This window comes from Vitis vinifera, chromosome 11, assembly GCF_030704535.1.
Source record: "Vitis vinifera cultivar Pinot Noir 40024 chromosome 11, ASM3070453v1".
NCBI classification, from domain to species: Eukaryota; Viridiplantae; Streptophyta; class Magnoliopsida; order Vitales; family Vitaceae; genus Vitis; species Vitis vinifera.
In genome coordinates, this window is record NC_081815.1 from 5,436,067 (window position 1) to 5,451,575 (window position 15,509).

General features: G+C 36.6%; 1 protein-coding gene across 3 annotated transcripts; it reads left to right on the plus strand.

The window, feature by feature from the left end:
• The first annotated feature begins 288 nt into the window (after positions 1-288).
• LOC100261097 (uncharacterized) lies at positions 289-15,208 on the plus strand. Of its 3 annotated transcripts, none has more exons than XM_002282433.5 (10): positions 290-2,155; positions 4,086-4,547; positions 4,658-4,959; positions 6,605-7,327; positions 7,409-7,687; positions 8,886-9,047; positions 9,703-10,563; positions 10,668-10,883; positions 12,724-12,984; positions 14,651-15,208. In XM_002282433.5, exons 1-10 carry the CDS (start codon positions 790-792, stop codon positions 14,945-14,947), a joined length of 4,929 nt encoding a protein of 1,642 aa, XP_002282469.2. In that variant the 5' UTR covers positions 290-789; the 3' UTR covers positions 14,948-15,208. The 3 variants fall into 3 exon arrangements, with proteins under 3 accessions (XP_010656477.1, XP_002282469.2, XP_010656476.1); XM_010658174.3 differs by having other exon boundaries at positions 6,605-7,318; XM_010658175.3 differs by lacking the exon at positions 8,886-9,047 and having other exon boundaries at positions 289-2,155.
• Positions 15,209-15,509: the final 301 nt, after the last annotated feature.

A 15,509-nucleotide genomic window follows, 5' to 3' on the forward strand; every position in this document is an offset into this window, starting at 1 on the left:
AAATTTAAATGTAATTATTAATAAAGATTACCTTTCTTTGCAAGGGTTATTAGGTTCTACCGGTTGTGTGGAGCATGTCATTATTAAGCATTAATTCAAATTGTTTTGTATTGGAATGTAATGGTATTATAAGGAGAAACTATGGATCCGATTATTAACTATAGTGAACTTAGGTTCGTGAGGGCAATTGGATGGAACGCGCGGGAGTTGAGCGTGGGATATAAGATTTTGTCAGAGAATGAGGAGACGAGGAGGAAGCCAACTTTCCAATGATAGCCCCAAATGTACAACCGGGAGAAGCGAGAATATGAGGAAGGCAGAGAATTGAAACGGCAAAGTACCGCCTTAGACGCATGCAAGAGTCCACGGGTCCACCCTACCACCCACCTGTAAAACCCTTGGAGAGGGTTTATGATGTCTCTCTACAGCCGAGAATCAAGAAACACAGCGCAGAGATAGAGAGAGAAACTGCCACCTTTCTCTCACTGTAAAACCCCAAGTATTTAAAAAGGGTATCAGGACGGATATAGAGAGAGAGTGGGCAGTGCAAACAGCGAACCACAAAATCACATAGACCCTCTCTCTCTCTCTCTCCGTGCCCTGAAACCCAACAAAGAACATAAATACGGATTTGCAGAGAGAGACACCATACCGCACCACCTGCTACACAGCACTAAACAACACATCCAGGAAAACCCCTGACCTCTTTCTCTCTCGGACACAGCAAGAGCCTTCATCGCTGCCACCAACCCCCTCTTTCTCTTTCTCGTTCTCTTTCACATAGAAAACATGCAATCAAACAAGAAGAAGAAACCGACTGCGAAGCCTGCCCGTACAACGACGCAGAAGCTTCAAACCCACCCAAAACCTCCTCCTTCCCCTCCTTCTCCTCTTTCTTCTTCTTCTTCCTGTTCTTCTTCTGCTTCTTGTTGCTGTTGCTGTTCGTCCCCTTCTTCATCTACTTCGCCGGAGGAAGAACCGGTGGTGCTTCCGCCGGTAATTTCTTGCGTCTACGATGGGCCGATCATGGTGGAGCACTTCGAGAATCAATGGGCGATGGCCAAGTGGACTGTCCCGGACTTCTCCAAAATCAGGGGAAGGTCCCACTATAGTCCTTACTTCACTATCGGAGGTTTCGATTTTCGCTTCATGGTTTACCCTAGAGGCGATCTTGTTGCGCTGCCTGGCCACTGCTCGCTCTACCTTCAAGTCATGGATCCTCGAAGCGCGAAATTCGATTGTTTTGTAAGCTATACTCTCAAATTTTTAAATCACATTGACGATTCCATGTCTGTATGTAGAGAGTCATGGCTTCGATTCTCTCCCAAGAAAAAATCACATGGTTGGAGTGACTTTGCGCAATCTTCGATTGTTCTTGACACCAAATTTGGGTTCTTGGTGAACGATACCATGACCATTTTGGCCGATATTCGTGTTTTGAATGATAGCTTGACGGTTTCGCAAGATAACAATGAAACAAAGTCTCAATTGGCAACTATTTCAGGGTCGGGCTCGGATGTTTTGGATGGGAGGATTACTTGGAGGTTGAAGAATTTTGTTGTGTTTAAGGATATATTTAAGACCCAGAAATTAGTCAGCCCTGCTTTTCAAGTTGGGGAGTGTAGTGTTCGGATTTGTATTTACAGGAGCTGGATTAATGGAGTTGAGTATTTATCAATGTCTTTGGAGGGTAGGGAGTTTACACCGGATCGGAACTGCTGGTGTTTGTTTAGAGTATCGGTGTTGAATCAGAAACCGGGTCTTAACCAATTTTATAAGGAATCTTATGGAAGGTTTGGTCCCGATACTAATGGTGGGGATGGTTGTAGTCTTGGTTGGATAGACTATATGAAAATGTCTCAATTGGTTGAGTCTGAGAATGGGTTCTTTATAGATGGTACTCTGGTGTTTAGTACTTCCTTCCATGTGATTAAGGAGTTTTCTAACTTCTCAAAGAATGGGGGGGTTCTTGCTGGGAGGGGTACCAGTGTTGCACGGAAATCTGATGGTTACACAGGGAAATTCACTTGGAAGATTGAGAATTTTACAAAGCTGAAGGATCTTCTGAAAAGGAAGAGGATCAAGAATCTTTGTATCAAGAGCAGGAAGTTTCAAATTGCAAATAGAGATTGTCACCTGTTACTTTATCCTAGAGGTAAATGATATATTGAATATGCCTTAACTTAATTTGTTGATCAACTCATTTAGTAATTGCTTTCAGAGTGACAGGATTTGGGGATTGATCCATTCAGGAATTTCTTACTCAGGTATTAAGAAAGTTAGGAGAATCAAGATTGAATTTGTGTTTAGGTGGAAAGTAAAGCATGCTAGAAACTAGAAATGAGTTTTTCCATCCATTAATCACCTTCATAACTTAGTTGTCTTGCAACTAATTTGGCTTTGCTGATTGATTCACAAATTATTGATCTGTACATGTTAAGAGTTCTGGTTGCAGATGCTTAATTTATAGCTGAATACAAACATGGTTTTTTATTCTCTTTTTACATTGGCATTAAAAAAAAGAGTAGATTTTTAAGTTAATTAGATAAACCATCCATTTGAGTAATTCAGCAATCTGCCAAGTCTCCGATCTTTTTAGTGGATATTGTTTCCCCAGCTGAAAATCTGCTTTAAGAGAGTAGAGCCTGCAACATAAAAATCATTTCATTTATCAAAGTTTCCTTAATATGTCCATTTATTGATCATTTGAATAGAATTACCTTGAATAGTATATTGTTTCTTGGAAAAAATATGTGGATATCAAATGTTTATTAATGAAGTGACAGCTAGGAATTGTGTAGAAGGCAATGTCTGCAAATGAAGTGTACAAGCTATTAGTAGGAGACAAGCTGAATGTTGAACCCAGGAGTTCTGAAAATTGGAATTGTGTATTAATGAAGTGACAGCTAGAACACTTCAAATGAAGTTCTGAAAAATATGTGGATATCAAATGTTTATTAATGAAGTGAAAGCTAGGAATTGTGTAGAAGGCAATGTCTGCAAATGAAGGTTTCTAGCTATTAGTAGGAGATAAGCTGAATGTTGTACCCAGGAGTTCTGAAAATTGGAACCAAAATTTAAGGCATTAGGAACCATACCAAGAAAGGCGGTTAGGTTGCAAGTTTTACATTGTATGAGAAGGAATGTGGTCATGCAGACGTAGCTAAAAGAGGTGCTATTAGCATCATTTCAAGAAATGACATTTCAACTTTTATTTTGACAACAAGATTCTTTATATGTAATGGTTCTGTTACAAGGATGGAATTGTGCCTTTAATTGGAATAGAAATCAAAATGAAATGGTTCCATTTCTTGGTATGTCCCAGCTTCAGTGATGTGTTTTTATCCAACCTTGCAATGAAGAACAAAGAAAAAAAGGAAGGTAGATCTCTGATGAACTTGCTATTAGCTTAGATTTATTTGGCAATTGGTTTGAAAGGATTCTATTGAGGAGTCCAGGCGTGTTTGGATAATTCTTCCAATTAAACTGCCCCTTAGTTTTATCTATGTATAATCCTGTGCAAATCCCTGGGAATAGAGGTCCTCATAATAAATGAGAATAAAACATTGAGTCATTTCATACAACCATAAACTGACACATGCCATCAGCGGTGGTGATAGTTCCAATTTTCTCTAATGATCCCATTTGTATTGATGGTTTTGCACCTTCATATATTTTGTAAAAGTAAAGCCATTTAATTCCACAGGAATTGATGAGTTTTGAAGGTGCCCTTTTTCCCCCCTTAGAGAAGAATTTTCTTGTGGCAGGGGGTTTTATTGTGGTTTTCTCTGATATATTCACACATTCTATGTAAACAAAAATGAACAAGTCTCCTGGAGTTGCTTTTCTCTGGATTTATGTCTTTGATTTCATTGCATACTTGAGTGTGTTTGAAGTTGTTTAACAGTCTAGTCAACTGAAAGCTTTCCTAAATTCTTTGAACTGTTGGAGCTTTCAGAGAATGTTGTTTACTGGTTTTTTTACTGCACGAAAGATTAGTAACTGTTTGAGTAGTGCTTTCAGTTGAGTGGACTACTGAAAAGCTAGAGAACTGACAAGACTTCTGCTTTTCTTGATGGCACCAGGCCAGTCTCAGCCACCATGTTATCTTTCAATGTTCCTTGAAGTTACTGATTCATTAAACACTTCCTATGATTGGAGCTGTTTTGTTCATTATCGTGTGTCGGTCATAAACCAGAAGGGGGAGGAAAGGTCTATTACGAAGGAATCACAGAGTCGCTACTCCAAATCTGCAAAGGAGTTTGGGTGGCCTGAGTTTGTGACTCTTGCTAGTCTCTTTGATCAGGACTCAGGGCTTCTTGTTCAGGACACCATTGCCTTCTCTGTTGATCTGCTTATTTTGAAGGAAACATCACTATTAGAGGATTGCACAGAATCCAGCAATGCTTGTTTTGAAATTGATCAGGATAAGAAATTAGGGTCATTTACCTGGAAGGTTGAAAACTTCTTATCCTTCAAGGAAATAATGCAAAACCGAAAAATATTTAGCAAATTTTTTGAGGTTGGTGGATGTGAGCTTCGGATTGGTGAGTCAGTATTTTTAATTTTGTTTATTTGATTATTCTCTCCTTGCTCATTGAGTTGATGGCTCTCTCATCTTGACGTTCTTCTTGCTTGTTTCATCATTGCTATGCAGGGGTCTACGAGTCATTTGACACAGTTTCTACATACTTGGAGTGTGACCCATCTGCTGTAAGTGATCCTGATAAGAATTTTTGGGTCAGTTACAGGATGGGTGTGGTGAATCAAAAGGACCATAACAAGAGTTTGTGGAAGGAGTCTTCTCTCTGTACAAAGACTTGGAGCAGTTCTACTCTCCAATTTATGAAAGTAGCAGATTTGCTGGAAGTAGGTGCAGGATATCTTGTTCGTGAGACGGTTATTTTTGTCTGTGAGATCCTTGATTACTGCCCATGGTTTGAGTTCTCAGATCTAGAGGTCTGTATGCATCGTATTCATTTTTCCTATAGTAAAATTTCCTTCCATTATTTCTGGTAGTTGGAATCTAGTAGTAGTTGGATTTCTTTTTGTTGGATTCTTTCTCCATTTGTAAGTTACTCTGTTTATATAACTGATACAAGGAATATTGAGTTCTCAAGTTGTAATCAAGCATGTCAACTTGGTTACTGTTTTGCATATACATGAGTTAGCAGAGAATAAACACTTCAAATAAGAGCAACGCACCACCAATTTAAAATATTAAAAGGAGAAAAACAACATTAGTAAATAATACATTTACCCAATCACCATATAAACTGTTCTTCCTAAAACTCTTGAAGATTCATATAAACAACATTTAATTCTTCCATCCAAAATGTGGACATTTGAAAGTTTCCATCATATTTTGCAAGCATTTAAGATTGAACTGTCATTTCTTGCAAGATGCAATTTGTAATATTTGTTTATTACCTTGGATAAGTTTATAGGTGTCTTCAAATTCACAGTTGTCCTTTATATATATATATATCCGGCACCAAGGAATTTCCAAAATTATTTTTGAATATTTATGTTAATGTAATTTTCTTTTTCCAGTTGGATATCATTTTGAGTGAATTCAATAGATTCTATCAAGGTGATGTGGCTCTTGTTCACATCCCAAGATCCAAAATACATTAGATTCAAAATCACATGGTTTTTAAATTCACTATCCTCTCATATGGTAAGGATTGGCAATTCAGTTTATAGGAGATTACTCTATATGTTAAGAACTCGAGACATCCACAAAAATCTTCTCCATGCTGGGACTATTCATGTTGCCATATTATCTTTTATGTAAGAGAATTCCTGAATTTGGAAGCCAAATTACTTTTTTGTCTCCAAAAAATTACCTATAATACTGCAAAGTAATAATAATAATAAAAAATTACAAATTATTATTACTATTACTATTACTACTACTCCTACTGCTGCTACTACTATTACTATTTGTTATTAATATTATTATTAATACTACTACTGTTACTATCATTGTTTTAATAGCCATGCTTTTTGGGTCCATATGACTCTTAGCTAACTGAGTTTTGATGACTAACCTAGTTATGTGCACAGGCATGCAACACTATATTTTTAATGTATCATGTGCTTTGAAGATGTTATTATGGAAACCTGATAGCATGATACAAATATCTGTTTAGATATCACAATCATATAATTGTACCAGGAATCATATTTTGAAATCTCAAGTACAGGCCTAATTCAACGAACCATGCTAATTTGAAGTTTAGAGAGTTTGCATCTCAACACCTTTGATGAACTAATATTTTATATCTTGTAATAGAAAGGGTTTTAGAAACATTTTCACTTCTATATATTGGTTGTTTGAAGGCCTACAGAAACTCTCCAGTATCAAAAACCATGGAATTTGTATTCACATGTATAGAATATTTTCAGATCTTGTACTCACTTAACTTAGCAGCACTTCAAGGCAGTTTTACCGAGCAAGACACTGAAAGTAGTCTAATTTCTCCCCATTCCAATATTTTGGGTTTTTGTTGTTATTGTATAGTTGGTAAGGTTGCTATTAATTGTATCTTTACTGTTACAAATGTCCACTTTCTTAACATTAGATATTTCCCTTCTCCAGGTTTTGGCTCCTCTCTGCAATCAGGACACTACATCTGAATCTGACAAACTTGTTAATTCAGATGAGTGTGAAGTACTTAGCGGGGACAAAACAGACAAGTTGAAAGACCTTCTTTCAAGTGCAGGCTTTCACCTGATAAATGGGAACAATCCTTCACAGCCACTAGTCATTCCAAAAGAAACAGCTCCTTTAATTGCTGCTAAGTTAGCTGGTTTTCTGATTAATCTTTGTTGTGATCTCAATGATTCTGTTAAAGCAAAGCATTGGCTTCCTCCAGTCAAGTTCTCAGCTAGTAATGAAGAAAAGCAAGAAGTTACAGTGGGTGATGAATCGTCCCCTAGTGCATTTTTTATGAGGAAAGTTAAGGTCCTCCAACATGCAACAATTGATTTACTTCTAGATATTATGGTTAAATTTTGCCAAAGTTCAGACAGTAGATCCAGTGAAGATTTTTATGATATAGGTTTGGGTCCTTCTCTGAATAGCCATAAAGCTGTCAGTAAATCAGAATCTTATGTGGAAAATGGGGGATCAGATTGTGTGCATTTCCTTATATATGGGAGGGGCCCTAAAGTGGATGAAAAAACCTGCACTTGTTCAATACGATTCATGGGTGTGAATGAAACTGATATGCCCAAGAAGGAAATTCCTGGAAATCATATTTTTTCTCCAGAAATATCTGCTGGAACTACTTTAGACTTAGATTCAATTCAGGCATGTCAGGTATTGTGTTATAAGTTCTGAAAATAATTGGATTTGGGTTTTAACTTCATCTTCTAACTTGATGAGCAATTTGTATTCTAGATTGAGTGGCCAGGGCAGTCGGAAGAGCTCCTAGAATTGATTGTTAATTCACTGAAGGCGAAAGATGTCACTTTTTCACAAGTTTTTTCAGAGTTGAGGCAGAGGACTCAATTTACACAAAAGGTTTTATTCATACTCACTAAAGCTCCCAAAAGTCTGCAACCAGACCTCGTTACTTTGATACCCAAGTTAATTGATCTGTCCGAGCATCCGCTTGTTGCTTGTGCACTTTTAGATCAACTTCAAAAGTCAGATGCAGAACCTGCACTCCAACTACCTGTAAGATACATTTCTTCTTTTTTTCTTCCTAATGATTTAAAGATGCAATTTATCAAAATAGGTTAGAGATGTCAGAGATTGACAATGGAAACAAAATTATCTCCAAAGCCACTACCAGATAATATGTAATGTTCACAGAACACCAATATCAATCACCATAAATATTGTGACATTTCTAAATGTTGTTGGTTGGACCATTAGCAAACATCAAAAGTGCAAGTTAGAAAGGACCCCTTTGTTTCATTGTTTATTTTGTAGCACTTTGAACCACATTTTTGAGCTGATGCTCCTATTAGAATTTCAAGGAACTCAGTTAAACTGCCCAAACTTGGGGTCATTGTTATGAATTTTGATAGCAAATTTTTTTTTTCTAGGTATTCAAGGATTGCAATATTTTTTCCTTTGGCTTTCTATTTAAGTTATTTGAATATTCACATTTTTCTTTTGGATTGTAAGAATCCATTTAAAAATCTGTGTCTATCTACGCTCTGTCTATCTATCTATCTACATTTGCTCGATCCATTTTTTTCCTGCAGTTTCTTTTGAACTTTTTAATAATTCTGCTTTCATTCGATCACTTTCAATCATTGTTTAGAGTATTTAGTGTGGTTTTTATCAACTCTTTTCATTTGATTTTTTTAACCGTGTTCTAGACTTAATGAACAAATTCTAATTTCATTCTTACTAGTTGACTTTCCTTTTAAGGTATCATGATAAATTACATGATGTTCAATTTGCCTAGAGAATGTCTGCTGATTTGTAACACAGACATATAAATAGTTGATATTTTTGTAGAATCTTAAGATTCTCAATCCAATTGTGTGGGTCTGATCATGAATAATCCCCTCATTTGCGTGTTCTATTCTTTATTCTAAAATTATGTTGCTCCAATGTAAAGCATGGAAACAAAGCCCTGCAAGATGATACCTTTTTTATGCTTTTAGCGTTTATGTTTTTAGTTATGCAAATATGGACATTTTTAAAGGATTAATTTAGATTCTAAGTTGTCTATTCTGCATGCATGTTTTTGCAATTTTAATGAATAATGAAAACATAAGCTACAAGGCTGAGAAAAAAAATCCTAGCTTGAAAAAGTTGCTATAAATTGAATAGAAAATGGAGCAAAAGCAAAAAAAAAAGTGCATGCATGTAAATTTTGTTAGTGTTGTCATTTTGACTAAGTTTGAATGTTCCTCAGGTTTTGGCTGCTATCAGTAAGATGCAATTTGGCAGTGAAGTTGCAGAATGCGTATTAGTTCATGCTTCTTCACTGTTAGGAGGGTTGAAAGATGAACCTCTTGCAGCTGCCATTGATTTTCTATTTAAAGCTGCATCTCGGTGCCAAAAAATTCTGCTAGCAGTATGCATCATGAATATTTAATTTTAAGGGAAAATCAAATTGAAGTTCCCTAAGTTTTGGTGAATTAATTGGGACTTGTCCTCACAAATTGAAACAGGACAGTGACCTTCTCTGAGGTTTTCTTGAAATTAACCCCCTTTTTAATTCAATGTTTGGGTAGATGAATATAATCTGCTGACATCAAGCCAAATTTCTCTCAAAATACTGATTTTGACTTTTGAAGAAAATTAATAGAAGAAAACCAATTTAACCCTCTAAAGAGGCAGTAATGGGTCTCCTTTGAATAGTGGATTGATGTGTCAACAAATGTTAGGGTGTTAAATTAGGTTTTCTTTCTCTCTCTCTCTCTCTATCTGCCTCCTTATATTTTCTAGTTTTATTCTGTTTTTCCTTATTGCTTAAATAGTGATAAGAAGTATTTTGAGAAAATTTTGGCACACATGTTTGACAGGAGGGTTTCCCTCTTGATAGAAGTAATCCCAAGGGAAGGCAGTGTATTTTTTTCCAAATGTGAGAGAAGGTCCATGCAATTCAGTGAACTGAACTTCAGGGAAGATCAATACTGTTTTTTCAAGTTTTAAATTTGATCATCTTGTAGGCTGTCGTTTGGAATGTGTGTCTCTCTCTTATGTGTATCACTATTCTGTCCATATAGGTTAGAGTTGTTCGTGCCAGACTACAAAGTTTGGGGGCTGAGGTATCAGCCTGTGTGCTGGAAGTTCTAAGCAAAGCTGTGAATAGTTGTAGTGAGATTGCTGAAACAATGTTAAGAGATATTGATTCTGTTCCTGAACCTGATGGCAAATGCTTGGTGGAGGAGCAACTTCTTCAATTTTCTGATATCTATCTCTTGGTCGAGATGCTGTCAATGCCTTGCCTCTCTGTTGAAGTTTCCCAGGCTTTTGAGAGAGCTGTTGTGCGAGGGATTATTATGGATCAATCAATGGCCATGGTCTTGGAAAGGCGCCATGCTCAAAGCCTGAATTTTGATTCAGTATCTTCAGCTCAAAAAAATCTGCACAAGGACATGGCACTGGAGGAAAAAACTGGATCTTTGCCTGCCCAAGAAGTGGATTTTACCTTAGTTCTTTGTCTTGCTAGAACATTAGCCCTCTCCAGAGACTCTCGAGTATATGGTTTTGTGAGGACACTTTATGCTATATTATTTAAAATGTTTGCTAAAGAGGATGATCATAGGAAGATACTGAAAGGACTAGTTGACCGTGCCATAACTCCTGCAGAACATTGTTGTGAAGTAAATATAGATTTAGACATTTTGGCACTCTTGGTTCATGAGGAACAAGGAATTTCTAAACAAGTTCTTAACATGATGAGGGAGGTTGTTGAGCTTTCCAATGTAGATCGTGCAACACTTCGGCGTCAATTACGTGCTAAGGAAAAGGAAAATATCCATACCCAGGAAATAAGACAAGCTGAACTTTCCAATATGCTTAGAGAGAAAGCTATTTTGTTAGATAGACTAAGTGATTCAGAGGCTACTATTGATCATCTTAAGGTACCTGATCTTTTGTTTGTGCTATTTGGATAACAAAACACCATCATGTGTTGCTTACTCTTCTTGAAGGGAAATTAGTTTGATGTTTTCCATGAAAATGACAGTCTGAAGTGAGGCTTGGAAAGGAACATTTTGCTCAGGAAAAGATGGAATTTACTGGGCAAATGCGAGAAGTAAAGAATCGGATTGAACAGCTTCGGTCCGAACGGGATAGCAAAATTGCAAAACTGTCCATGGAGAAAAAACTCTATCAGGATCGTCTTCATGATGCAGAGGCTCAACAGTCGCTGTTGAAGTTTCAGAAACATGATGAACTGAAGGTATAACATGTCTTCAAGTTTATTGCTTCCTGAGAATAAATTGTTTTCCATGTCTATTGCTTCCTGAGCTAAAATGTCTTCAAGTTTACTGCTGTTTGAGATAAAATATAAAAATCATGATTTCAGCTAAAAATATGTAGAAGCTCTTGTTCTTCCATAGTTCTGAATCTTGTTCTTCCATAGACTTTGAAGATGAGAGATTGTGGTAATCTTCTTCATCATGCTTGATATGCCTGGCAATCCAGATGCATTGACACACACAATTTCTAGCAGCAAGATATATACATCATAGATATGATGCTGCATTAGTTCCAAGAGTGCTAAGGAATATGGAATTTGAAGTTTTGAGGATATGGATTGCCCATAATGTGTCTCATACTCATGGTTTCTGAGCCCTATTTTAAATCTTCAATTCCAGAATTCATGTTGCATCTACTTGTTATTTATGATTTGAGTCGATTCAACAAAATTCAGACAGAATGGGATTTTGAAGGCTTCAAATTTCTGGCACAGTCCGGTTTCAACACACCTAATTTCTTTCATTATGCTGAAATTTTTTTGGATGTTGTTTCTAGAGAATTATCAAGTTAAATTGTTTGAAATCTTTTGATCATGTTCTATGATTTTGTTTTAAATGATAGTGATGCTTTTTGGGGCATTCTTATGCAAGGCCCACTGGTGTGACTAGTCTTATATCAGCATCAATCCCAAGGGGATGAAAATTCTCTATCTTAATGTTTCTTCGGAGACGTGTTGTGGGATAATTTAATGCTAAGTAAGCAAGGGAGCTTCAATAAGAGGTTTACTATAGGATATTTATATTGAAATTCTCCATCTATGTTTGACAAACAGAGTTAGGCATGAGTATGGGATATTTTAATGCACTTGAGGGGGCTTTACTAAGAGGTCTAGTATGTGTTATTTGCTAATAATGACAGTTGAGCCTATAAGGTGGTAGTTTATGCTTTAAGGAAGAGTTTATAGCAACTCTTGAGGCAGTGAAGGAGGATGTTTGGTTGATTGGATGATCATGGAATTGGGTTTGAAACAGGGGAAGACTCTGTTATATTTGTTCCATTAAAATTGCTATTGACCATGCCAAGAATCAGATGTTCAGTGCCCTCTTAAAGACATTCATGTAAAGAATTAGTCTCATCAAAAAAGAAAATGATATAAAGTATTAGGGTTTTTCTGTGGTACCAAAAAGCTACTTTTCAGTACCATATGAACAGTGCCACCCAATTAAAAATGGCTACAAGGTCATAGTAGGTCCTATTTCTCCATACCTTGCAAGGCTCTTATTTCTTCAAACCTAGGATGTATTCCTTCATAACTTGGTCCCATTTGTTCATAAGTCACATTTCTTTGTACCTTTATTCAACAGTCCAAATTTAACGATGCACGTCAAATGTTTAGATTCAAAATTTGGTATGGTGCCGATTCGATGCCCTAGAATTTTCCTAAGTATTATTGCATATAGGAGTTCGTGAGCAGACAGTTGATCACGTGCATGGTAAGAACTCTCTCAAGGATATGATGGCAAATTCAGTTATTGTTGACTGCATCATACCTGAAAGAATGATGCTTGAAGTGCTGTCGTGCCTTCAACTTTTCATTTATTGCATATGTTAAGCATTTCTTTTGCATGATCTTATTTTGACATTCCTTGTTAAGTTTGTGTTATGGGACCTGCCTTTCAACTGATTTGTTTATTTTATTATTTATTTGTTTGTTTATATGTGTTTAACCATGAAAGGCTTTTCATTCATCTCTAGCATATATGGAATATGGAAGATAATGTACGATGCAATCATTTAATTTTAGTCTGTGAATGGTGCAGAGAGCAATCAGAGAGAAGAATGTTCTTGCTGAAAGATTGAAGGTTGCAGAAGCTATGATAAATAAATTCGATGAAGAACTGAAACGCTATGCTTCAGAGGCGGTGAATCGAGAAGAAGTACAAAAATTACTTCAGAATGAAGTCCAGTGGTTCAAACAAAAGGTTGAACAAACTGAACTAGAAAAAATGCAGAAGGAAGAACACATTGCTAGTTATGAAGCATACATTACGTCTATGGAAGCAAAATTGAATGAATGCCAGGTTTTTATCTCCCCTATTTCTTTTGGAAATATTTTCTTCGGGTTTTATTGATTATTTGAAGCTGCGGTTTTTGGTGCATCTATAGTGAGTTGTATTTTTCCTTTTCTTCTTTAAATTCATTTTCTGCTGGTGAAGGCATATAAAATATCAAATAATGATTTCCTTCTTTGGGCCTGAATAAAAATGTTTAATTCCTTGGAATCAATAGAAGTTTGGTTCTTCTGTGGGTTCTCTTGTTTTAGAAGTTAGCATTCATGGTTCTAAGAAAATGATAACTGCTTTCTTCCCATGGTAATTCAAATTTAAACAAAAATCTTTTACTATTTTTTATAAAAGAATGTTACTCTTCATTAAATACTTGTATTCTAGATATATCTTTCACAGTTCTTCATTAGGATTTTGGCCAAATTGCAAAATAAATCTCTATATATAATTCAGATCAAATAATGTGATACAAACCCAACAAACTCATGCAAAATCATTTTTACCATTCATCTGAAAGCAAATGCACCTCATTCATATCATATTTGAAATTATTCAATTTGTGTGGACTTTTATCAAAGATTTTTCCATCATAATTTAGATTGTATGTATTCTTTGAATGCTTTTTACATGCTCTGGATTTTTACATTAAGATTGTGACTGAAGTTTTTGGTTGAAGGGGTTTATTTGGAGATCCTTGAATGATTTGTCAACTTATCCAAAAATTGAGTTTTGGTTTAAAGAGGTAGAAGATATAGGACACCTTGAAAAGGCAACATCATTTATTTTAGATTACTTTCTGTTTATGCACTGAAGAATGAATAACTGGATAGCCATAGTAAACTATTTCTTCTTTCTTCTTTCTTCTTTCTTTCTTGTCTTGATGAGGTGAGACTGGATCCATGATCATTTGCCTTACTGGGACCTTAGTCAAACTTAAGCTAGAAAACAAGATGGCTTATGATTGCAGTATGATTTCCATGGTAATGAAAGTTATAAAATTGGAAGTGTTCCTTGTGATGGAGATCAGCACTGGTCTAAAGTTGAATTCTAGCAAGTTTGAATGTCAGGAAGTGAAATACCGTATCATCCAAATGGTTACCACTTCTTAGGTCCTTCTGTTGTGTCTGGATTTAAAAATAAAGATAAAAAAGAGGAAGAATTTGAGTATCATCCATTATCAGATTTAGAGGACTGAAGGCACCAAAGAAAACTAGAAGTAAGCAAGACATCGATTAAAATTAGGATTACAACCTATGATACACTAGAGCCTTCAGGAAAAAGCGATGACCCTAGAGAGCTCAATGGTGGGGTTCCATGAAATGCCTTCATGGGCAATGAATGAGCTCTTTTATCACATAGCATATAACAGTGACAATAACATTATTAACAGTAGCCCGTAGCAACGACAATTTTAAGTATTCCTATCTTCCTATGTGGTTCATCTTTTCTAGAGCATGCTGTTGGATGAGAACCCTATGATTTGATCTTCCTCTCTCTTGGATATAATTGCTGGTATTTCCTGGGCCATACTTATTGATGAATTTGCATATGATAGGACCATCCTGACATTCATCTCTCTCTCTCTCTCTCTCTCTCTCTCTCTCTCTCTCTTTATGACATGTGATATTTGCCCCGTGGCTTTTGATTGTCTACCACCAATAATCTTTCCACTGTTCTGCAGACATATATCAGTTCTCTTGAGGTTGCACTTCGTGATGAGATGTTACAACATGCTCCTCTGTATGGTGTGGGCTTGGAAGATATGTCTGTAGAGGAACTGGACACATTGTCAAGCATCCATGAAGAAGGGCTTAGAGCAATCCATTCCCTCCAACAGCAGAAAGGTATTCCTCGTGGAAACCCTCTCATGAGCCTCAGTACCACGGCTGCCCTGCCACCTCCACTTGTTTCAGATGGTGTTCACCACAGGAATGGGCATGTCAATGGCACAGATAGACCCCCGCTTAATTACTCATGAAACATAGAAGTGAGGTGATATTTTAGTGTACATGTAATGCTCATCATCCATCTGGCTGGGCCCTTTTTAAAACCAGCCAAGAATGGTAGTTGCTGGATAGTAAAGGGTTCCTTTTTGTGTCTTCTCCTTCCTTGTGTCCTTTTTATGGGCGGTTGAGTTTTCTTGTATAGTCATCTGTTGGAGAATGAACTGGTGGAACGTCGAAGATGGTCTTAAAAAAACAAGAGAAAAATAAAAGGAAGAGTGAGAGTGACTTTTACAGTCGCATTTTCTGATCTATTTTCCTTTCTAGTCCCTTTTGTGCCTGTATGTTTGGAGCACAGAATTGGATTTGATTTGGAAGCATTTCAATTCCATGGAAAGATTGTGTTCACCACTGAATTTGTTGGGATATAGGTTCTAGAATTTAGATTCAACTCTGAAATCCATTGGCACTCGAAAGTGCCAAATAGTGGAGTTGGGAATTGTGGCCTCCGGTTCCTGTTTCATGACCACCTCCATTTACTACACAAACACAGCATATACCTAGTGAATTGCAGGCAGGCATGGGAATCAGCCTTGT